General features: G+C 48.1%; 1 protein-coding gene across 1 annotated transcript in view; it reads right to left on the reverse strand.

Moving 5' to 3' along the window:
* carmil3 (capping protein regulator and myosin 1 linker 3) overlaps positions 1–25,740 on the reverse strand; it is a gene marked incomplete at both ends in the record, with an annotated part of 131,042 nt that overhangs the window by 70,232 nt on the left and 35,070 nt on the right. The window contains 4 exon segments of the mRNA XM_083782593.1: positions 11,329–11,402; positions 11,668–11,738; positions 13,648–13,742; positions 23,033–23,154. Of these exon segments, the coding sequence (XP_083638719.1) occupies positions 11,329–11,402; positions 11,668–11,738; positions 13,648–13,742; positions 23,033–23,154 (362 nt within the window).

The raw sequence follows: 25,740 nt of genomic DNA on the forward strand, positions 1-25,740 counted from the left end.
CCCCCTAGTAGACACAGTCACACAGAAGTCAAATGCTTACTATTCACAGATGATCTGGTGTTGCTATCTCCAACCAAAGAAGAACAGCAACTTGATCTCCTGCACACTTTCTCCCCGGACACGGGCCTTGACCATTAACCTAAAGAAAACTAAAGCTATGATATTCCAAAAAAGATCTAGTCGCCAACACCAACAATTTGTACTAAATACAACCATGCAAAGAACTATACCCATTTCGGCCTAAACATCAGCAGCACAGGTAACTTCAAGCAAGCTGTAAATGACCTGAAGGACAGGCAAGAAGAGCTTTCTATATGTACTCAAAGGAAACATTAAGTTAAACATCCCAATACAAATCTGGCTAAAGATACTAGACTCTGTTATAGAACCCATTTCCCTCTATGGTTTCAAAGTCTGGGGCCCACTTGCCAATCAAGAACCGGAAAAATGGGATAAACACCAAATTGAAACTCTGCATGCAGAATTCTGCAAATCCATTCTGCGCATCCAACGGAAAACACCAAATAACGCATGCAGAGCAGAATTAGGACGATACCCACTAATTATCAAAACCCAAAAGAGAGCATTGAAATTCTATAAACACCTAAAGGAAAGTGAACCGAACCGGACACGCTCCACAAAAATCCCTGGAAAAATGCCCAGCTAGTTCTGGGACTAACACAAGCACAACCACCAGACAGAAAACAAACAGGACTACACCAAATCATAAGAAAACTAAAAGAAAGCTATCTCACACACTGGAAAAGATCTACTCAAAACCAGAGCAAAATGGAATGCTATTAAACAGGAATACACAGTAGCAGAATACTTGAGCACAGTGACTGACCCAAAACGAAGGAAAACATTAACTCGATATAGACTCGGTGAACACAGTCTTGCGATTGAGAAAGGCTGCCATAGGCAGACCTGGCTCCCAAGAGAAGACAGACAGACACAATGAGGTAGAGACTGAGCTACACTTCCTAACTGTACCAAGCCATCAGAGACATATACTTTCCACGGATTACAATCACCCAAAGAGTTTGAAAACATGACTAATGACAAAAAACTCCCATCTGTTGGGTGAAGTACAACAATGTGCAAACACAGCAGCGAGATGTGTGAGCTGCTGTGACAGGAGAAGGATATCAACTGGAATACAAGCACCTCATGGAATACAAACCATTATGTGTACACTGTTAATCAAAAGTATAAAGCTAACGTATTCTATATGGATGTATATTGTATAACCTATCTCTGACAGAAAATGCACAATCTTTTTATAGTTTCACAAGATAGTATTACCCAAGAGAGAGAGAGAGAGAGAGAGAGAGAGAGAGAGAGAGAGAGAGAGAGAGAGAGAGAGAGAGAAAACCACTTAGAGAGAAGAGTGAAGTATAGATTGATGACTGGCTCAGTGGATTATTAAATAAAGCCTCAGTTTGATCCTGGCTACGGGACCTCAAACACTGCTCAACTGCTATTCCAGGAGGGTGGTGTGTGTGCGTGTGCGTGTGTGCGTGCATGCCTCTCATGAAGGAATTTAACCCCGGTCTCTCCACGGTGGCACCGCAACCAGACACAGTGGCGGCCTTATATTATGTTTCAATCGTTTCAATTGAAACGGGCCTCGAGTCTCCAGGGGCTCCCCAATAAATGGGGGAAAAAATAAATAGTAGTAGTAGTATAGTGTGTTGTTTGGTTGTAATTGTTCCCACTTCCCAGTGTGTGCACTCACTGCACTAGCTGACAGCTGACAGTTGCGATTGCATCATTGTATAGCCAATGCTGCCTTCCAGTTATACCTAGCCTGGGTAAATCCAGGACAACATTTCATTCTGCCAGGAGGGGTGAGTCTGGCTAAATGGGAATACAAAGTCCTTAGGATTGTAACAGCTTTGGTACGAGCCAATCTGCGACCGAGCTCAGGGCTCTGTGATTGACAGCGCACGTTGGCCAATCAGGAGCGATTTATCTTCCTGGTGTTAGATAAACGGACGGCTTTCCGACAATTATCTTTGCAGAGACGGCAAAAATCGTTTACATTCGATTCAGCCATAACAAATTTGATTTCGAAATAAACGGAGACTGCTAGTGTGGCAAGAAGATTTGGCTGCTGATGCTGCTGTGTGCATAGAGAGTATGTACTGCTGTGGGACAGGAGGAATGAGGAAGTAGGAACGGAACACGTTTAGATGATGCCACTTTTTTGATATACGCTGATTGGCTGAAGGGGTTGTCCGTCAACGCTACTCTCCCGCCCCACGGTTAAACAGCCACACAGGCGATTATGCCAGACTCTCCCCTCAGGCAGATTGCAAATCTGGCGAGGGGTTTACCCAGGCTAAGTTATACCTTAAAGTAAAACATTGTTTAATCAAGCAAGCTGCTTTTGTGTATTTTCTACTTGGCTGTGTATGCTGTTCATACTTTGAAGTCCGATAATAAACACTGAAAAAAAAAGAAGAAAAAAAAGTTAAAAAAAAATATATATATAATTATTTATTATTAAAATGATGACGTCATGAACAGGGCCTCCCGATCCTTAAGGCCGCCCCTGCCCAGACATCCCTGAAACAGAGCGTTCTTGGGTGTCCATTATTATTACGTACAATCAAAAGTTAAAGCAATAACCCAGCCTTTTTCTGTGTGTATAATGTGGTGGTGGGAGTCAGAGAGAGAGATACAGGAGATGGAGGGGGAGAGAGAGAGAGAGAGAGAGAGAGAGAGAGAGAGAGAGAGAGAGAGAGAGAGAGAGAGAGAGAGAGAGAGAGAGAGAGAGAGAGAGAGAGAGAGAGAGAGAGAGAGAGAAACTGAAAGAGGAAAAAGGAGGGAAGACAGAGAAATGTAGAGATAAGGGGAATAATACAGGAGATACTTTTCCAACTCTCCAAGGTCCAACTAAAGGGCCTTGCAAACGGGGAGCGATAAAACGTGCCTATAGTTCATTTTCAATGAGACCTGCGTTTTTGCTCGGAGAAGTGAGCGCGGTTTCGCGCACACGCCCGCGACTCACAAGACCTGGATCCGGTTTAGCTTTTTTTTTGTACGCTTGCGTTGTCGCGCCCCTCTTGAGAAGACCTGTAGCAGACCCTTAAAGCTGCTCCACTTGGTCCAACATGTGGCAGCATCATCTGACAAACAAGCTGTGACACACACAGATGTGTCCATGGACCCCCCCTTCAAGCTGTGACACACAGATGTGTCCATGGACCCCCCCTTCAAGCTGAGACACACAGATGTGTCCATGGACCCCCCCTTCAAGCTGAGACACACAGAGATGTGTCCATGGACCCCCCCCCCCCTTCAAGCTGAGACACACAGAGATGTGTCATGGACCCCCCCCTTCAAGCTGAGACACACAGAGATGTGTCCATGGACCCCCCCTTCAAGCTGAGACACACAGAGATGTGTCCATGGACCCCCCCCCCCCCTTCAAGCTGAGACACACAGAGATGTGTCCATGGACCCCCCCCCCCCCTTCAAGCTGAGACACACAGAGATGTGTCCATGGACCCCCCCCCCCCCCTTCAAGCTGAGACACACAGAGATGTGTCCATGGACCCCCCCCCCCCCTTCAAGCTGAGACACACAGAGATGTGTCCATGGACCCCCCCCCTTCAAGCTGTGACACAGAGATGTGTCCATGGACCCCCCCCCCCCCCTTCAAGCTGAGACACACAGAGATGTGTCCATGGACCCCCCCCCCCCTTCAAGCTGAGACACACAGAGATGTGTCCATGACCCCCCCCCCCCCCTTCAAGCTGAGACACACAGAGATGTGTCCATGGACCCCCCCCCCCCCCTTCAGCTGAGACACACAGAGATGTGTCCATGGACCCCCCCCCCCCCCTTCAAGCTGTGACACACAGAGATGTGTCCATGGACCCCCCCCCCCTTCAAGCTGTGACACACAGAGATGTGTCCATGGACCCCCCCCCCCCCCCTTCAAGCTGTGACACACAGAGATGTGTCCATGGACCCCCCCTTCAAGCTGTGACACACAGAGATGTGTCCATGGACCCCCCCCCCCTTCAAGCTGTGACACACAGAGATGTGTCCATGGACCCCCCCCCCCCCTTCAAGCTGTGACACACAGAGATGTGTCCATGGACCCCCCCCCCCCTTCAAGCTGAGACACACAGAGATGTGTCCATGGACCCCCCCCCCCTTCAAGCTGAGACACACAGAGATGTGTCCATGGACCCCCCCTTCAAGCTGAGACACACAGAGATGTGTCCATGGACCCCCCCCCCCCTTCAAGCTGAGACACACAGAGATGTGTCCATGGACCCCCCCCCCCCCCCTTCAAGCTGTGACACAGAGATGTGTCCATGGACCCCCCCCCCCCCCCTTCAAGCTGAGACACACAGAGATGTGTCCATGGACCCCCCCCCCCCCCTTCAAGCTGAGACACACAGAGATGTGTCCATGGACCCCCCCCCCCCCTTCAAGCTGAGACACACAGAGATGTGTCCATGACCCCCCCCCCCCTTCAAGCTGTGACACACAGAGATGTGTCCATGGACCCCCCCCCCCCCTTCAAGCTGTGGACACAGAGATGTGTCCATGGACCCCCCCCCCCCTTCAAGCTGAGACACACAGAGATGTGTCCATGGACCCCCCCCCCCCTTCAAGCTGAGACACACAGAGATGTGTCCATGGACCCCCCCCCCCCCCTTCAAGCTGAGACACACAGAGATGTGTCCATGGACCCCCCCCCCCCCTTCAAGCTGAGACACACAGAGATGTGTCCATGGACCCCCCCTTCAAGCTGAGACACACAGAGATGTGTCCATGGACCCCCCCCCCCCCCCCTTCAAGCTGAGACACACAGAGATGTGTCCATGGACCCCCCCCCCCCCCCTTCAAGCTGAGACACACAGAGATGTGTCCATGGACCCCCCCCCCCCCCTTCAAGCTGAGACACACAGAGATGTTTCCATGGACCCCCCCCCCCCCCTTCAAGCTGTGACACACAGAGATGTGTCCATGGACCCCCCCCCCTTCAAGCTGTGACACACAGAGATGTGTCCATGGACCCCCCCTTTAAGCTGTGACACACAGAGATGTGTCCATGGACCCCCCCCCCCCCCCCCCTTCAAGCTGTGACACACAGAGATGTGTCCATGGACCCCCCCCCCCCCCTTCAAGCTGTGACACACAGAGATGTGTCCATGGACCCCCCCCCCCCCCCTTCAAGCTGTGACACACAGAGATGTGTCCATGGACCCCCCCCCCCCCTTCAAGCTGTGACACACAGAGATGTGTCCATGGACCCCCCCTTCAAGCTGTGACACACAGAGATGTGTCCATGGACCCCCCCCCCCCCTTCAAGCTGTGACACACAGAGATGTGTCCATGGACCCCCCCCCCCCCCCTTCAAGCTGTGACACACAGAGATGTGTCCATGGACCCCCCCCCCCCCCTTCAAGCTGTGACACACAGAGATGTGTCCATGGACCCCCCCCCCCCTTCAAGCTGTGACACACAGAGATGTGTCCATGGACCCCCCCCCCCCTTCAAGCTGTGACACACAGAGATGTTTCCATGGACCCCCCCCCCCCCCCCTTCAAGCTGAGACACACAGAGATGTGTCCATGGACCCCCCCCCCCCCCCCCCCCCTTCAAGCTGAGACACACAGAGATGTGTCCATGGACCCCCCCCCCTTCAAGCTGAGACACACAGAGATGTGTCCATGGACCCCCCCCCCCCCTTCAAGCTGTGACACACAGAGATGTTTCCATGGACCCCCCCCCCCCCTTCAAGCTGTGACACACAGAGATGTGTCCATGGACCCCCCCCCCCCCCCTTCAAGCTGTGACACACAGAGATGTGTCCATGGACCCCCCCCCCCCCCTTCAAGCTGTGACACACAGAGATGTGTCCATGGACCCCCCCCCCCCTTCAAGCTGTGACACACAGAGATGTGTCCATGGACCCCCCCCCCCCCTTCAAGCTGTGACACACAGAGATGTTTCCATGGACCCCCCCCCCCCCTTTAAGCTGTGACACACAGAGATGTGTCCATGGACCCCCCCCCCCCCTTCAAGCTGTGACACACAGAGATGTGTCCATGGACCCCCCCCCCCCTTCAAGCTGTGACACACAGAGATGTGTCCATGGACCCCCCCCCCCCTTCAAGCTGTGACACACAGAGATGTGTCCATGGACCCCCCCCCCCCCTTCAAGCTGTGACACACAGAGATGTTTCCATGGACCCCCCCCCCCCCCCTTCAAGCTGAGACACACAGAGATGTGTCCATGGACCCCCCCCCCCCCTTCAAGCTGTGACACACAGAGATGTGTCCATGGACCCCCCCCCCCCCTTCAAGCTGAGACACACAGAGATGTGTCCATGGACCCCCCCCCCCTTCAAGCTGAGACACACAGAGATGTGTCCATGGACCCCCCCCCCCCCCTTCAAGCTGTGACACACAGAGATGTTTCCATGGACCCCCCCCCCCCCTTCAAGCTGTGACACACAGAGATGTGTCCATGGACCCCCCCCTTTAAGCTGTGACACACAGAGATGTGTCCATGGACCCCCCCCCCCCTTCAAGCTGTGACACACAGAGATGTGTCCATGGACCCCCCCCCCCCCTTCAAGCTGTGACACACAGAGATGTGTCCATGGACCCCCCCCCCCCCCTTCAAGCTGTGACACACAGAGATGTTTCCATGGACCCCCCCCCCCTTCAAGCTGTGACACACAGAGATGTGTCCATGGACCCCCCCCCTTCAAGCTGTGACACACAGAGATGTGTCCATGGACCCCCCCCCCCCCCCTTCAAGCTGTGACACACAGAGATGTGTCCATGGACCCCCCCCCCCCCCCCTTCAAGCTGTGACACACAGAGATGTGTCCATGGACCCCCCCTTCAAGCTGAGACACACAGAGATGTGTCCATGGACCCCCCCCCCCCCCCCCTTCAAGCTGTGACACACAGAGATGTGTCCATGGACCCCCCCCCCTTCAAGCTGAGACACACAGAGATGTGTCCATGGACCCCCCCCCCTTCAAGCTGAGACACACAGAGATGTGTCCATGGACCCCCCCCCCTTCAAGCTGAGACACACAGAGATGTGTCCATGGACCCCCCCCCCCCTTCAAGCGCAAAAGTGTTTTGGGGAAAAAATAAGACTATACCTTATTGGCCTGACGACGATTGTTTTCAATGGAAATATCCTAAAAAAGGCGGTCGTATTACAATTGGAGACTAGACTGTCTACCGGTATTTCCCATTCAATGTTATTTTTCTACAAGAGTCGAAATTTGAGGTCTTTTCATTCAGAAATGTAAGCACGCGCGAGAGACCTATTATCAAATCAATGTGTTTTCCAACTTTTCATTATTTGGATTATCATTGTGATTGCTCTGTTGTCTGTAGTCAAACAGCGCCAACGACACCCAACTGTGTCTTGATTGGTGCTTGTGCCATAATGCTTGCGATTAGTGCGTTGAAAACACAATTATGTCAAATAGTCTTCGGCGCAAAAAGAGACAGTCAAATTGATTTACTACATCGACAGGGAAATAAAGAGAGACAAAGCGAAAGTCAAAAAACACTTGGTTGGAAAACACATTGATTTGATAATAGGTCTCTCGCGCGTGCTTACATTTCTGAATGGAAAAATAACATTGAACGGGAAATACCGCTAGTCTAAAGTGAAACACAGAAAGACAGCGAGAGAGAGAGAGAGAGAGAGAGAGAGAGAAGAGCAATGGACTGTAATACAGGGTTTGACGTGGCTGCAGGCTGTGTTCCTACTGTCACTAGTACTAGGACGATTCGGTTATTATCCGGACAACGTAAAAACAAATCCATCCATTCTCTCCCTCCTCTCCTTCTCTCACTCCTCTCCAATTCCACAAACGTCCACACACACAATTATTTTTGACGTTCTTACACAAAATGTGTCCATCCGTCCCTCCCGCCCATGCAGAAGAAGCCACAGCTGGCTGACACTGTATAGGTTGTGTGTGTGTGTGTGTGTGTGTGTGTGTGTGTGTGTGTGTGTGTGTGTGTGTGTGTGTGTGTGTGTGTGTGTGCGTGTGCGTGCGCGTGCGTGCGTGCGTGCGTGCCTGCGTGCGTGTCAACTTAAAGCAGCGTTTCCCATTGAGAGAGTGAAACGGACAGTGCAAGAGGCAAATAGAGGAAACAGACAGAGAGATGACAAAAGGAGTGTGGGAACAGGAGAAGAAAGAGAGAGGGGGGGGGGGAGGGGGGGTTGGGGGACAGAGGGAAATGACAGATTCAGAACGAGAGAGAAACATGGAGAGGGTGTTTGTTTTCAGTCCGGAAGAGTGAACTGAGACCAACCAGGACGGACAGCAGCTCGTCAGCATGCAGCACAAAATAAACATGGAGTCCTGTCGCTAATGGTAATGCTAGACGGACAGAGAGAGAGAGGGGGGGGGGGGGGTTAGGGCTTGGGAGATATTATACAGTAGAAGGACAAGGAGAGGAGTGGCATAACAGACAGTGAAGCAGGGATAGATCAGAGGTGGGTGCTCTAAAGGGTCTTTCTCTGGATGACGGTTGGCATGCGTGCCCTCTCTTCCTGTGCGTTCTCTGTTCTTGCTGGAGGCGTGTTCTTTTCCTGGTACATCTCTTGCACTTCAAAATCCTCTGACCTCCTATTTTTATACCTTTCAAAAAGGTTTTGGAGAAGTCGATGGGAGTTAAGAGAGGACATAAGTAATTGCCGAGCCACGCGTATAATTATGACTTATTTTGGCCATAGGACATTATTTGGATTATTTGAACCCGTCATTGTCAGTCAATCATTTCAGCAATAGCCTTGCCCTAGCCCCGACGAGGCGCATGCAAATTCTAAAATATGTAATTGCTAATTAGCCTTCTATAGTGTTTAGCTACTTTCTATGTAGGTATTACCTTGTGTTGTTCTTGCTCACTGTAAATCGCTCTGGATTAAGAGCGTCTTCTAAATGCCTAAATTGTATAAAGCTAGTGTATTTTTTTGAATTTTTGTTCCAATGAACTAAAACGTCATGATCGTGACAGTCGTAATTACCAACTCACATGTCTTTGTCACATCTCTTTACAAGCCCTGCCACTCCATTGCATGCCACATGAACTCTCTCTCTCAATACGTTATGGACGACAAGAGACGAGATGAAGAGGGGAAGTTGATTTTAGCGATGCCACTGGGGAGAGAGGGGGAGAGAGGGAAGGGAGGGGAGGAAGGAGAGGGGAGGAGGAGAAGCACCGAGGGAGGCGTAACGCCATCTCTGCAGCGCACGCTGTGCCTCAGTGCTCCCACACTCTGACAAGCTTATCATCCCCAGATTCCTTCACCAACTTCTGACACACTGACTGAAGACATTAGCCAAGAGAGCCAGAGAGAGAGAGAGAGAGACAGAGAGACAGAGAGATCCAGAGAGAGCCAGAGAGAGAGAGAGAGAGAGAGAGAGAGAGAGAGAGAGAGAGAGAGAGAGAGAGAGAGAGATCCAGAGAGAGCCAGAGAGAGAGAGAGAGAGAGAGAGACAGACAGAGAGAGACAGAGAGAGACAGAGAGAGCCAGAGAGAGCCAGAGAGAGCAATAGAGAGAGAAAGAGAGAGAGTGAGAGACTAAGAAAGAGCAGAGAGCTAGAGGATGCAGTAATGAGGGAAATATTAAAAAAAAAAACGAATAAGAAAGAGTGAAAGGGAGAGGAAGAATGAGAGTGAAAGAAAGAGAGATCAGGGTGAAGAATGTGAGAGATTGAAAGAGGACACATGCATACCATCCCCAGGCTTCAAGACAGACAGAATTACTCCAGTCCTCAATAAACCATCAGTCATTTCTAGTCTTTCTATCCATCTGTCACAGAACCTTTTGGATCCCAGCCAGTGTGGATTCAAACATGCCCATATTTCACTTAAAAACGGCCCTCCTCAGTCCTCCCTGTCACAGATGCACTACAAGCTGTCCTCAGCCCTCGTCCTTCTTGACCCGTCTCCACTCTCCAGCAGTTCAAAGTGTCGACCACTATCTTCTCCTAGACACCATTTCTGATTCTGACAACAAGGGCATCAGTGGGAAAGCACTCCAGGGATTCTTCGAATCTGCCCGACTGATCAGACCTTCAAGGTTGAATTGAGAGGTTTGGTTTCATCCCCTCATAACCTCTTGCCTGCATGGAGTCCCTCATAACCTCTTGCCTGGAGTCCCTCATAACCTCCCCATGGGCCCTTCTTTTTTCTCTCTTTAAATCGCTGTCTCGATCATCTCTCCTCACAAGGTCTCCTATCACCTGCACAAGACACTTTGTCTGCTTCCCTACCTCATGTGTATGCCACTACACACCTGGGCTGACATCGCACAGTGGATGTCTTTTCACCACCTCAAGCTCGACACAGACAAGACTGAGATTATTTTCCTCCCTGGAAAGCACTTTCTTTCTATATTATATTCATCGACAACCTCCTGGAGGCTCTTTTTCAAACTGCCAAGAAGCTGGAAGTGGTCCGACCGGGTCAGTGGTCCCAGTGTAATCAGGGCAACCTTGACAAAGTGAGCTCGTTCTCAACGGGCTTCCCTGAATAGATAAAGGAAAAGGAAAGAAAGAAAGTGGTCCTTCAAAGTACACATTTGGAAATGATCAGTCAATCATGACAGGTTTTCACTTTTCAGCATCTGGAGCATGGAGTGTGCCTCAGTCATCTCCAGGCTTCAATGTTTGCAACTCCCTCCTTGCTGGTCTGTCGGCATCCACACTCAAATCCCTACGACTGATCCAGAATGCTGCGGCATGCCTGGTCTTCACTGCCTGTACCGTGCCCTCAAGACATGATCATGCATTCTGTGTTTTAAGATACCTCTGACTTGTTCCTTTTTATTGCTGGGAAATATCCCTGAAGAGTTTCTAATACATGATAAAAAAATATTTAATCAAGATCCTCTTAGCAACAAGTAAGAAAGCGATCACACGACGCTGGTAACAGGACCCACCAACGAAAGAACATTTGATGGGCATTACTGAGGAACTGTACGTTATGGAAAAACTAACATTCATACTTAGACCACAAGAGAATAAGTTCTATAAAAAGTGGGAAAAGTGGGATCTCTTCTCTCAGCCCAACGATAATGCAAGAGGATTTCAATGAATGTATCTTGTAATATGAAAAATGCAGCCTTGTCTTTTGTCTCTGGCTTTTCATCAATAAAAAATGATCATGAATCAGCTAAAACAAGACGTCTGTCCCTCCCTTCCCTGGCTGACCTGTCCCCTTCAGTCAGGACTGCAGACTCAGTGTTTTTTAAGCGGCAGCGTAAACAACAGCATCTGATAAAGAATGTAGCCTCAGTGTTTCTGTCACCTGCTGTCAAGATGGCTGAAGTCCAGAAGGTTGAATTCCCTGTTGTCCTGAGAGTGATATATGGTGTCCACGTCCTGGAGAAGGCAAAGAAAGACATGAAAGAGGGGAAGGGAAGGAGGTAAATGAGACAGAAACAGGGAAACGATTTTGTGTTTTTTCTTTTGTGTGTATGTGGGGAACAAAATGATTAAGAAGTGAGGATGTAATTTAGAAACTAATGAAAGCACTGCTTTTCAATGTTTAATTTAGTGCACCTAGTAGGGCATGAAGAGAACACCGATCGTGATGTGGTTTTCGAAAAAATAAAGTGTGTATCGGGGGGGGGGGGGGGGTTCTTACCCACTGCACTTCCTCCTTGCAGCCAATGCCGTTGTAATCACACAGAGCTGCATAGGTCTCCGAAAAACCACCTGACACACAGAACAACAAGAGGAAGAGAAGGGAAGAGATGTCAAATAGGTAGAGAAGAGGCATTCCATTTGGAGGGGAGAGATGCGGTGTGGAGTGAGGACAGGAGGATGTGACGCGTGTGTGCGTGCGTGTGTGCATGCGTGCATGCGTGCGTGCGTGCATGAGAAGCAAGGAGAAGAGATGAAGTCGGAAAGAAAGTGGAGTTGCGAAACATAAGAAGAGAATAGTAAAGAGATATAGACAGGTAAGGAGAGGTAAGGAGTCAGAAAACGATTATGGTAAGTGTAAGAGAAAGTGGAGAGATGAAAGAGGGAAGGAAAGAGAGCGTGAGATTAGCTGTACACATGACAGTGAGATGAAAGCACTGCACCATGAAAGAGTGCTCACTGTAGATTAATAGGATTACCGTACTAGCAGGAAGGGAAATGCACCCAACAAATATGATCTTCTGACCTACTTACGCAAGAAAGTTGGAAATATTATTTGATGTGAGAATGAGTGAGTGAGTGAGTGAGTGAGTGAGTGAGTGAGTGAGTGAGTGAGTGACTTCGTGTTTGTCAGTGAGTGAGTATCCGGCAGCCGACTTGCTTCTTTTGTTTAAAGTGGGAAATTTGGTATAATAGTCTTTTTTATTGGCCTAAAATATTGTCTATACAGTAAGAAGTAGTAGTAGAAGTAGTATAGAAGTATACAAACATTGATGAATCCACTTGCTGACCGGCTGAAAGTATTGGGCAATCTTTTTTATAGGGGTTTCTTGTGACCCTACCATTAACATCCTATGGCAGGCAAAAATGTCAAATCTTCCTTTTGCTTTAAGTAGCATGTGACATGTCAAAATAGGGTTTTTTTTCATGATTCCGAGCACTAGTTTTGCACAAAATACACTCCTCAGGCTAAAAGCAGCCATAGCCACTTGCCCAAATGTGCCCAAAATGTGCTGACCTCATGTCTATTGCCGTTTTTAGCCCAAGGAGTGTATTTTGTGCAAAACTAATGCTTGGAATGGAACTAAGGCCAATAAAAAAAAAAGACTATAAATTATACCATTATACCAAATGTCCACCTCGGCTGCCGGACTTAGGGCTGTCCCCGACTAAGGATTTGTATAGTCGACTGATAGATGAATAAATTTACTGTTAGTCGACTAATAGTCGACTGAGCAAAAATAAATAAATAAATAAATATTTTACAAAAATATTGTATTATTCCACTAGGTCTGTGGGGGACATAAACACATTTGAACATTCTGACTGTTCAAATCTCCAATGTGCATGTGGAGTGTGTCTGCCTGTGTGGCAATGTGCCACTGCCTGTGACTTGAATCGCACAGTGCGACAGTGAACAACTGAGAGGCTTGTCATTAGCCAGATTGAGCACAGCAGGTGAGATTGAGATTCTGGAGTCTATCAGGCCAGCGCACTGTGCGATTCAAGTCACAGGCAGTGACTGCCGATTGTTTCCAAACATACCTTTCTACACTCCAACAAGGCGATCCATTTAAATATGGCATACGCTGGATCTCTGCTATACACCTTGCTGCTGATGCTGCTGCTGGCAAAGCTCGTCTCCCTAAAACCCCAGCCTCCATCTTCTTGCATGGCTCAAAGTTAAACTGAAATTCATGTTTGCATGGCTCCAAGAGTAAAATCATATTCAATGTTTGCATGTCTCTAGAGTTGAACTGAAATTCATGTTTGCATGGATCTAAACCTAAACTGGAATTCAAGTTCTGCATGCTTAAAGTTAAACTGATTTAATGTCTTGCGTTGGGGGGTAAGCATAGCGTTCTCTGATTTCCCTTAACACGCTGCTTAGCTAAAATTAGAGAACATCTTAAGAGCAGAGCCATCGACGGCAGAAGTTATACTGCTGCGTGTGTGTGTTTGTGCGTGCAAGGTGACTCACCACATGTTTTCTGCGTCTCTAGCGAAGATTCTGAATTTGGTGAAAACTTATGACCTCCATCAGAGACATCTCCCTCAGCTCGACAGATAGGTGGCCTGAGAGAGAGAGAGAGAGAGAGAGAGAGAGAGAGAGAGAGAGATGTCATGGATAACAGCTGACAGCATGTGATATGTACAGACTTACTTGTAGTACTCGTAGTGGGTTGGGCTTGATTTGGGTTTGGCCTCCTTGCTGTTTTTTAGAGACTGCGAGGGAGGGCAGAATCCATTTGTACCGATGGGTCGGTGGTACTAAACATTTCTTTCTAACTGGAGCAATGGTCCGACAGTGTTTTCTTACAAATAAACCCACTCACCATGTTGTGTCTGTCAATATGTCAAAGTTCAAAATGGACTGGTTGTGGTGGCCACCGTTTCATCTTTTTCAGTGTACACCTACACTAGAGTTCAGGGTAAACAGTAACCTACGCTAGAGTTTGGTGAAAGCTAAATAAGTCGAGTTATTGAAAATGAGCGTATTCAAACGCTGACACTTGGAAAATAATCGCCTGCACCGAATGTATTGACAGAAAGTATCTCATAGGATTTTTATGAGACAAAACCAATAATCCAAGCTTTCCGCACAGCCGCAATGTAGTTTAACGTTTTAACTCAGATCAAGGGTGGTTGGTATTGCTTGCGGCTACTTTCTGCTACTCCTCCTACAGACTTCTCTGGAGTAATGTACTCACTAAACTTGTACAGTACCATACAGATTTTTCATATGGCCAATACAAATGACTGTACATCTGGGCAGCAGTCTAAATGTCCCCCACGCCCTAGTACACTTGGACCGTTACTTTCAATTATGTTCACCTTAAATTGTATAAAATCTTCAATGAGGCTGTGTGCCGAGGCAATTAAATCAGGGGTGTAAGGGCTGTGTGCACTGCCTGACTTGCAGGGAGCTACATCACAGTCTAATTTGTAGTAGAGATGCATTTCATCGCATTTAATGAAAAGGGTACAGTGTGCGGTTAAAAGTTCACAATATAGCTTTGGGACTGAATTATAAAGGCTGCTAGACTTCTGCTGTACACAGAATGCCTGAAGTGCTGCTTTAGAATGCAATAGTTCTGATTTTGTATTCCTTTTCTAAGCTTTTTAACTGGTCAAGGGTCGGGAATGGAATCATATAATACGACTTTGCTCACTGGTATATCATCCAGCGTGTAAAATACTTACTTAATCCCATTTGCCCACAAATAAAGCTGAACACCTATAACCACACATCCATGACCTTAATCCTTACTTTATCTCTAGAGTCATCAGCTATCCGAAAAGCATATGCCTTTGTGTTCGTGCGTGCGTGCGTGCGTCATATGTCCTTGCTATATCGCTATACTCTAGCTACAGTACATAACTTCAATACACCGAAGCAAATCAATTACAAGGCTACAGAATAAATGGCCCCAATGCACTCTTCTCCCTTCAGCCTCCCCCCCCCACTCTCTGTATCCTGTTTAAATGTCCTCGCTACAGGCAATCAGCCGCCGCGGCTCTAATGGAAAAGAGCCATTTGGAGAGATGATAGGGTGGTGGTGATGTAGTCCTGTTCAGGTCAGTAGCTGGGGCACAGAGATGATAGGGTGGTGGTGATGTAGTCCTGCTACAGGTCAGTAGCTGGGACACAGAGATGATAGGGTGGTGGTGATATAGGCCTGCTACAGGTCAGTAGCTGGGGCACAGAGATGATAGGGTGGTGGTGATATAGTCCTGTTCAGGTCAGTAGCTGGGACACAGAGATGATAGGGTGGTGGTGATATAGTCCTGTTCAGGTCAGTAGCTGGGGCACAGAAATGATAGGGTGTGGTGATATAGTCCTGTTCAGGTCAGTAGCTGGGACACAGAGATGATAGGGTGTGGTGATATAGTCCTGTTCAGGTCAGTAGCTGGGGCACAGAGATGATAGGGTGTGGTGATATAGTCCTGTTCAGGTCAGTAGCTGGGGCACAGAGATGATAGGGTGGTGGTGATATAGGCCTGCTCAGGTCAGTAGCTGGGGCACAGAGATGATAGGGTGGTGGTGATATAGTCCTGTTCAGGTCAGTAGCTGGGACACAGAGATGATAGGGTGGTGGTGATATAGTCCTGTTCAGGTCAGTAGCTGGGGCACAGAGATGATAGGGTGGTGGTGATGTAGTCCTGTTCAGGTCAGTAGCTGGGTCACAGAGATGATAGGGTGGTGGTGATATAGTCCTGTTCAGGTCAGTAGCTGGGACACAGAGATGATAGGGTGGTGGTGATATAGTCCTGCTACAGGTCAGTAGCTGGGGCACAGAGATGATAGGGTGGTGGTGATGTAGTCCTGTTCAGGTCAGTAGCTGGGGCACAGAGATGATAGGGTGGTGGTGATATAGTCCTGTTCAGGTCAGTAGCTGGGGCACAGAGATGATAGGGTGTGGTGATATAGTCCTGTTCAGGTCAGTAGCTGGGGCACAGAGATGATAGGGTGGTGGTGATATAGGCCTGCTCAGGTCAGTAGCTGGGGCACAGAGATGATAGGGTGGTGGTGATATAGTCCTGCTACAGGTCAGTAGCTGGGGCACAGAGATGATAGGGTGTGGTGATATAGTCCTGTTCAGGTCAGTAGCTGGGGCATAGAGATGATAGGGTGGTGGTGATGTAGTCCTGCTCAGGTCAGTAGCTGGGTCACAGAGATGATAGGGTGGTGGTGATATAGTCCTGTTCAGGTCAGTAGCTGGGGCACAGAGATGATAGGGTGGTGGTGATGTAGTCCTGCTACAGGTCAGTAGCTGGGGCACAGAGATGATAGGGTGGTGGTGATATAGTCCTGCTCAGGTCAGTAGCTGGGACACAGAGATGATAGGGTGGTGGTGATATAGTCCTGTTCAGGTCAGTAGCTGGGGCACAGAGATGATAGGGTGGTGGTGATGTAGTCCTGTTCAGGTCAGTAGCTGGGGCACAGAGATGATAGGGTGTGGTGATGTAGTCCTGTTCAGGTCAGTAGCTGGGACACAGAGATGATAGGGTGTGGTGATATAGTCCTGTTCAGGTCAGTAGCTGGGGCACAGAGATGATAGGGTGGTGGTGATATAGTCCTGTTCAGGTCAGTAGCTGGGACACAGAGATGATAGGGTGGTGGTGATATAGTCCTGTTCAGGTCAGTAGCTGGGACACAGAGATGATAGGGTGGTGGTGATATAGTCCTGCTCAGGTCAGTAGCTGGGGCACAGAGATGATAGGGTGGTGGTGATATAGTCCTGCTCAGGTCAGTAGCTGGGGCACAGAGATGATAGGGTGTGGTGATATAGTCCTGCTACAGGTCAGTAGCTGGGGCACAGAGATGATAGGGTGTGGTGATATAGTCCTGCTCAGGTCAGTAGCTGGGGCACAGAGATGATAGGGTGGTGGTGATATAGTCCTGCTACAGGTCAGTAGCTGGGGCACAGAGATGATAGGGTGGTGGTGATATAGTCCTGTTCAGGTCAGTAGCTGGGGCACAGAGATGATAGGGTGGTGGTGATATAGTCCTGTTCAGGTCAGTAGCTGGGGCACAGAGATGATAGGGTGTGGTGATCTAGTCCTGCTCAGGTCAGTAGCTGGGGCACAGAGATGATAGGGTGGTGGTGATATAGTCCTGTTCAGGTCAGTAGCTGGGGCACAGAGATGATAGGGTGTGGTGATATAGTCCTGTTCAGGTCAGTAGCTGGGGTACAGAGATGATAGGGTGGTGGTGATATAGTCCTGTTCAGGTCAGTAGCTGGGGCACAGAGATGATAGGGTGGTGGTGATATAGTCCTGCTACAGGTCAGTAGCTGGGGCACAGAGATGATAGGGTGTGGTGATATAGTCCTGTTCAGGTCAGTAGCTGGGGCACAGAGATGATAGGGTGTGGTGATATAGTCCTGTTCAGGTCAGTAGCTGGGGCACAGAGATGATAGGGTGTGGTGATATAGTCCTGTTCAGGTCAGTAGCTGGGGCACAGAGATGATAGGGTGGTGGTGACTAGGGGTGGGTCCCGAATCTCGGGACCAAGTGTGTACCGAACCGAACGTGCCTGGGTACCGGGTACCCATTACAATAATTCAATTTCGGTTCTCTCTATCGGTTCCCACAGACACGCGGTCACACGATATGTATTTATTTTCTTCCCTTAATAGATGCGCAGGGAACAGAGCTGATCTACTAGCCTACATTGCGTTGCATTAGCGACGAGTTGTGGGCTTGTGGCTTGCAGAGGCGGAACGATCTCTCTGCATGGAGTTAGTTGTCGAGGAGTCTAGAGACAGTGACACGCGCTGTGACTGGCACTGAGGCAACATCATTATTAAAGTTTCTTAAACGTAATTTTCAAGTGAAGTTTATGGGAGGAAACTTTTAAGAGGGGACAGGAATCTTGCGCCTTGTTTGAGTCTTCACTGCATACATGCGCAGCACGCTGGCTGCGCAGCATTGAATCAACATGAGACAAGGAGAGAAAGCGTTGGTGCACTCACTTCGAGTGCGCACCCGTGTGTGTGTGTGTGTGTGTGTGATCACGGCGTAGGGTCCAGATACCCAGTCTAACTTCGAGAGGTGGCGAAAAAACAACAAAAGATAGCCTACTTTGGGCAGCCCGTGTGCATGCACATTTCTGTTAGTAGCAAACCACAGCATGCAAGCCGCCTTTGTTTTCAATGATCCCCCATTGATGCGCTGCCCCCTCCCCTTCATTAGCGATGCTAATTTACACAGTCAATCGTGTGTGTGTTGCTCTTAGATCTCAGACATGCTTTTATTTGTTATTGGTAATAAGAGAAGTAGCCTACAACACTATTGCCCTGGGTAAATACAGAATCGATATTATATAGATACATTTAAAAGAATCACTATATTATCCACAAATGGCTCAATAAAGGAGAAGATGTTAAACTATTCATTATACATGTCTTTAGTATACAGTATACACTCTGCTCTGACATGCCATGCAGACTGTGCACCACATGAGACTACATGAGACTATCTTTTTATTTTTTTCTAGATTTCTGACTTTGTGTTGCAGTGATGTTTATGTTGTGTAGTCTCTCAGGCATATTTGTTGTCATTGTCCGTAGTAGTAAGCGGTAACTGTAGTATCCACAAATGGCTCAACTGTTAAAGGAAAGGATGTTGGTCTATACTCTATTCATCTGTCTTAAATCAAAGTCTTAAAAATAAAAGCTTGTAGTCCTGCTCAGGTCAGTAGCTGGGGCACAGAGATGATAGGGTGTGGTGATATAGTCCTGCTACAGGTCAGTAGCTGGGTCACAGAGATGATAGGGTGGTGGTGATATAGTCCTGCTCAGGTCAGTAGCTGGGACACAGATGATAGGGTGGTGGTGATATAGTCCTGCTCAGGTCAGTAGCTGGGGCACAGAGATGATAGGGTGTGGTGATATAGTCCTGCTACAGGTCAGTAGCTGGGACACAGAGATGATAGGGTGGTGGTGATATAGTCCTGCTACAGGTCAGTAGCTGGGGCACAGAGATGATAGGGTGGTGGTGATATAGTCCTGCTACAGGTCAGCAGCTGGGGCACAGAGATGATAGGGTGGTGGTGATATAGTCCTGCTACAGGTCAGTAGCTGGGGCACAGAGATGATAGGGTGGTGGTGATATAGTCCTGCTACAGGTCAGCAGCTGGGGCACAGAGATGATAGGGTGGTGGTGATATAGTCCTGCTACAGGTCAGTAGCTGGGGCACAGAGATGATAGGGTGGTGGTGATATAGTCCTGTTCAGGTCAGTAGCTGGGGCACAGAGATGATAGGGTGGTGGTGATAATAGTCCTGTTCAGGTCAGTAGCTGGGGCACAGAGATGATAGGGTGGTGGTGATATAGTCCTGCTACAGGTCAGTAGCTGGGACACAGAGATGATAGGGTGGTGGTGATATAGTCCTGCTACAGGTCAGTAGCTGGGGCACAGAGATGATAGGGTGGTGGTGATATAGTCCTGTTCAGGTCAGTAGCTGGGGCACAGAGATGATAGGGTGGTGGTGATATAGTCCTGTTCAGGTCAGTAGCTGGGGCACAGAGATGATAGGGTGGTGGTGATATAGTCCTGTTCAGGTCAGTAGCTGGGGCACAGAGATGATAGGGTGGTGGTGATAATAGTCCTGTTCAGGTCAGTAGCTGGGGCACAGAGATGATAGGGTGGTGGTGATATAGTCCTGCTACAGGTCAGTAGCTGGGACACAGAGATGATAGGGTGGTGGTGATATAGTCCTGCTACAGGTCAGTAGCTGGGGCACAGAGATGATAGGGTGGTGGTGATATAGTCCTGTTCAGGTCAGTAGCTGGGGCACAGAGATGATAGGGTGGTGGTGATATAGTCCTGTTCAGGTCAGTAGCTGGGACACAGAGATGATAGGGTGGTGGTGATATAGTCCTGTTCAGGTCAGTAGCTGGGACACACTAAATCCTTGTGATGTTACCCACCGGAAGGGGATCTGTGCAGCAGGAGAGGGAAACTGGCACTCTCTCTTTGTTGGTTTTTTTTCCCCTATACCAACAACGTTTCCAGCACTTTAAGCCGTTCTGTGATGCTTCATCTATAGCTTCTCTTTTTTTTCTTTTTTTTTTAGGACTATATGGCAATTTATCCCACGTCTGTATAAGCCGAATGTCTTTTTGATTGCAGAGCTGAGAGAGTGCACGGCTCAGGCTCTGCTCAGGGCTATTGTGAACTGCTGGTACACTGTTCGTGTCGCCCTCTATTGTACAAAGTACTAAACACTTTGAAAACAACAATGAGCTGTTCTTTAGTACAACAGTTTCCGTGCCGGGAATGGATTACTCCAGGTTAATGTCGCTGCCATATCGGACATACGCGCCTTTTGTTTTATGCGTTTAATCCGCCGTAATGTAAAAAATAAATAGAAAATCCGTCTTCGCCGCGGAGATAGAGAGTAGATGCATTTGTTTTGACGATGAAACCGGAAATCGTCACATGCTGTGGGCTGCTAGGGCTTCTGGGAAATTGAGGCCAATGCAAACGAATGGGGTTCAACGCCTCATGGAGGAGGGTCCTGTGCTGCGTCTTCCGGGTGTACCAAGATGGCGGGTGGTGCGGTCGTTCATAACAAACAGAGGAAGCTTTTTTCGCTCGATTTTCGCGGATTAAAAGCCCAAATAATTCAGCGTATGCTCTAAAGGTAATACAACAATCTCGGCAGTGAAGGGGGGTTGATTAAAAGTCTGGTAAATCGTTTTCAGCAGTCAAACTGTTAGTACAAACCTGTAATACTTTTCCGATTGCATGAAAATCTGTCCAAGAAAAACACTACTAATTTCACCCATGATAAATATGACAAACACTTATACTAACAGTCAGACTGTTCACTTGATTTAAGGGAGCACTTCACTCATTTTCAACCCGGTCTTCATATAATTGGTCCTAGCTCTTCTCTTCATAAGATGGCACCATTTCTGTCTACTCGCTCTGTGTCTCAGAGCAAGGCTGTGGGCAGTTCTGTCTACTCGCTCTGTGTCTCAGAGCAAGGCTGTTGGCAGTTCCCAAACCTGGCTGCCTACTAATGACATCACTGGTAGCCAGCGTTGGTACTTTCAAACCAGATTTAGAAGAACAATGGCTGGGCTTCTATTTCAGCGTGCCAACTTTCCAGGAAGAGAAAGGCTGATGCTTCTATTAGCTTGGTAATCCCATCGATGATGTCATTGGTAGGCAGGTGTTCTGAACTGTCCTTATATTAGCCCCCCACTGAGATGCAGAACAGAAATGGTGCTTATATCTTATAATGAGCATTTATGAGGACCAATAGGCTCTCTGTGCAAACTGTAGTTCCCTTAGTGTGGACCAATAGGCTCTCTGTGCAGAACTGTAGTTCCCTTAGTGTGGACCAATAGGCTCTCTGTGCAGAACTGTAGTTCCCTTAGTGTGGACCAATAGGCTCTCTGTGCAAACTGTAGTTCCCTTAGTGTTGACCAATAGGCTCTCTGTGCAGAACTGTAGTTCCCTTAGTGTTGACCAATAGGCTCTCTGTGCAGAACTGTAGTTCCCTTCGTGTGGACCAATAGGCTCTCTGTGCAGAACTGTAGTTCCCTTAGTGTGGACCAATAGGCTCTGTGCAGAACTGTAGTTCCCCTAGTGTGGACCAATAGGCTCTGTACAGAACTGAAGTTCCCCTAGTGTGGACCAATAGGCTCTCTGTGCATGAACTGTAGTTCCCTTAGTGTGGACCAATAGGCTAGTGCAGTATCATCCACACTGTATGACAGTAGCGTTTCCAGGAATTACATTTTGGGCAGGCAATATGTGTCGTCGTCACAATCAGAAGCGCTAAAGGTTTTCAAAGAGATATACCTGCCAGACGAGTATAGGCTACAAAAGACTGAAAGGCATGCATTTGCATTCCAATAGGTGATTGAGGGCCGCGCTCTACGCGCAACGGCCAATCTGCTGCCCACTAACAGTTGTCAGGTCTGGTGTTTGTCCTCTCTTTTTTCTAAGTCGTGTTATCAAATGGATTTGACCAGGCGGCCAGCGAGAAAATCGCGAGAGGCAACCGTCTGGGCACACGAGACATGTGTTCAAATCCTCCGCTGAGCCAATCAAATGAAGCTATATGGGACACGGACCCGAAACAGGAAATGTTTATTATAGCCCCTTCCGGAAAAGTTAACTACAGTTACGGTATATGATGCACAGTGAGTCTATTGCATGAAGATAAGTTAAGTTTGTAAGTGGGCGAAGTGCTCCTTTATTAAGTTGATTGATTGCTGCCTGGCTGCAAAGTGGTCGACGTGGTCACAGGATGTACTGCGACTTTAGTGTAATTGACTTCTGATGAGCAGCGCCACACAGAACAAAAAAACAAAAAGACCTCTGCTGAAGCCAGCGTCTCTGTGCCAACAAACCGTCGGGCAAAGTTAACATCAGCAAACAAATTGACATGTACGTTTCTCTTTCTCTTTTCTTGGTATGACCCGGCCGGGGATCGAACCACGACCTCCCAGTCTCAGGGCGGACACTTAACCACTTAAGGCCACTGAGCTGGTCATTGTTATATTTTAGCTATTGATCTACAAGCGCATAGCACGGCACAGAGTGCCGCACTACGAGCTTGTAGTGAAAATGTGTCGCAAATCTTTGAATATATTATTTCAGAGTGAGCGTTTTTAACTCAAATCTTTGCTTCTGGGGGGGGGGGGGGGGGGGGGGGGGGTCCCTGGAACAACATATTTCCAGATGGTGGTCGGCGGCCAAATACAGATAATTCTGGGGGTCCTTGACATGAGAAAAGTTGAGCACCACTGACATAGGAAAAAGGTTAGGATTTAGAAGCATTTGTAGAGTCGTCCTCAGGTCTGAATGGGTTAAGACGCTCAACAACAAGGCTTACTTACGCGTATATGGAGTTGTTGAAGACCCGGGAGAGGGCGTAGTTGATGTGGTTGACCATGTGGTCCAGCTGGTCCTGGGTCTGCAGTCTCAGAGAGTAGGTGGTCTTGTCCGTGTCGATGACAACCTGCAGAGCACAGCATGTTGAGATGATGCTATCATGGGCTTCTATAGGGCTAACCGTAGTGTGAATCACAGCATGTTGAGATGATGCTCTCATGGGCTTCTATAGGGCTAACCGTAGTGTGAATCACAGCATGTTGAGATGATGCTATATGGGCTTCTATAGGGCTAACCGTAGTGTGAATCACAGCATGTTGAGATGATGCTCTCATGGGCTTCTATAGGACTAACCGTAGTGTGAATCACAGCATGTTGAGATGATGCTATCATGGGCTTCTATAGGGCTAACCGTAGTGTGAATCACAGCATGTTGAGATGATGCCATCATGGGCTTCTATAGGGCTAACCGTAGTGTGAATCACAGCATGTTGAGATGATGCTCTCATGGGCTTCTATAGGGCTAACCGTAGTGTGAATCACAGCATGTTGAGATGATGCTATCATGGGCTTCTATAGGGCTAACCGTAGTGTGAATCACAGCATGTTGAGATGATGCTATATGGGCTTCTATAGGGCTAACCGTAGTGTGAATCACAGCATGTTGAGATGATGCTATCATGGGCTTCTATAGGGCTAACCGTAGTGTGAATCACAGCATGTTGAGATGATGCTATATGGGCTTCTATAGGGCTAACCGTAGTGTGAATCACAGCATGTTGAGATGATGCTATCATGGGCTTCTATAGGGCTAACCGTAGTGTGAATCACAGCATGTTGAGATGATGCTCTCATGGGCTTCTATAGGGCTAACCGTAGTGTGAATCACAGCATGTTGAGATGATGCTATATGGGCTTCTATAGGGCTAACCGTAGTGTGAATCACAGCATGTTGAGATGATGCTATATGGGCTTCTATAGGGCTAACCGTAGTGTGAATCACAGCATGTTGAGATGATGCTATCATGGGCTTCTATAGGGCTAACCGTAGTGTGAATCACAGCATGTTGAGATGATGCCATCATGGGCTTCTATAGGGCTAACCGTAGTGTGAATCACAGCATGTTGAGGTGATGCTATCATGGGCTTCTATAGGGCTAACCGTAGTGTGAATCACAGCATGTTGAGATGATGCTCTCATGGGCTTCTATAGGGCTAACCGTAGTGTGAATCACAGCATGTTGAGATGATGCTATCATGGGCTTCTATAGGGCTAACCGTAGTGTGAATCACAGCATGTTGAGATGATGCCATCATGGGCTTCTATAGGGCTAACCGTAGTGTGAATCACAGCATGTTGAGATGATGCTCTCATGGGCTTCTATAGGGCTAACCGTAGTGTGAATCACAGCATGTTGAGATGATGCTATCATGGGCTTCTATAGGGCTAACCGTAGTGTGAATCACAGCATGTTGAGATGATGCTCTCATGGGCTTCTATAGGGCTAACCGTAGTGTGAATCACAGCATGTTGAGATGATGCCATCATGGGCTTCTATAGGGCTAACCGTAGTGTGAATCACAGCATGTTGACATGATGCTATCATGGGCTTCTATAGGGCTAACCGTAGTGTGAATCACAGCATGTTGAGATGATGCTATCATGGGCTTCTATAGGGCTAACCGTAGTGTGAATCACAGCATGTTGAGATGATGCTATCATGGGCTTCTATAGGGCTAACCGTAGTGTGAATCACAGCATGTTGAGGTGATGCTATCATGGGCTTCTATAGGGCTAACCGTAGTGTGAATCACAGCATGTTGACATGATGCTATCATGGGCTTCTATAGGGCTAACCGTAGTGTGAATCACAGCATGTTGAGATGATGCCATCATGGGCTTCTATAGGGCTAACCGTAGTGTGAATCACAGCATGTTGAGATGATGCTATCATGGGCTTCTATAGGGCTAACCGTAGTGTGAATCACAGCATGTTGAGATGATGCTATCATGGGCTTCTATAGGGCTAACCGTAGTGTGAATCACAGCATGTTGAGATGATGCTATCATGGGCTTCTATAGGGCTAACCGTAGTGTGAATCACAGCATGTTGAGATGATGCTATCATGGGCTTCTATAGGGCTAACCGTAGTGTGAATCACAGCATGTTGAGATGATGCCATCATGGGCTTCTATAGGGCTAACCGTAGTGTGAATCACAGCATGTTGAGATGATGCTATCATGGGCTTCTATAGGGCTAACCGTAGTGTGAATCACAGCATGTTGACATGATGCTATCATGGGCTTCTATAGGGCTAACCGTAGTGTGAATCACAGCATGTTGAGATGATGCTCTCATGGGCTTCTATAGGGCTAACCGTAGTGTGAATCACAGCATGTTGAGATGATGCTCTCATGGGCTTCTATAGGGCTAACCGTAGTGTGAATCACAGCATGTTGAGATGATGCTATCATGGGCTTCTATAGGGCTAACCGTAGTGTGAATCACAGCATGTTGAGATGATGCTATCATGGGCTTCTATAGGGCTAACCGTAGTGTGAATCACAGCATGTTGAGATGATGCTATCATGGGCTTCTATAGGGCTAACCGTAGTGTGAATCACAGCATGTTGAGATGATGCTCTCATGGGCTTCTATAGGGCTAACCGTAGTGTGAATCACAGCATGTTGAGATGATGCTATCATGGGC

This window comes from Protomyctophum parallelum, assembly GCF_964188405.1.
Source record: "Protomyctophum parallelum genome assembly, chromosome: 14".
NCBI classification, from domain to species: Eukaryota; Metazoa; Chordata; class Actinopteri; order Myctophiformes; family Myctophidae; genus Protomyctophum; species Protomyctophum parallelum.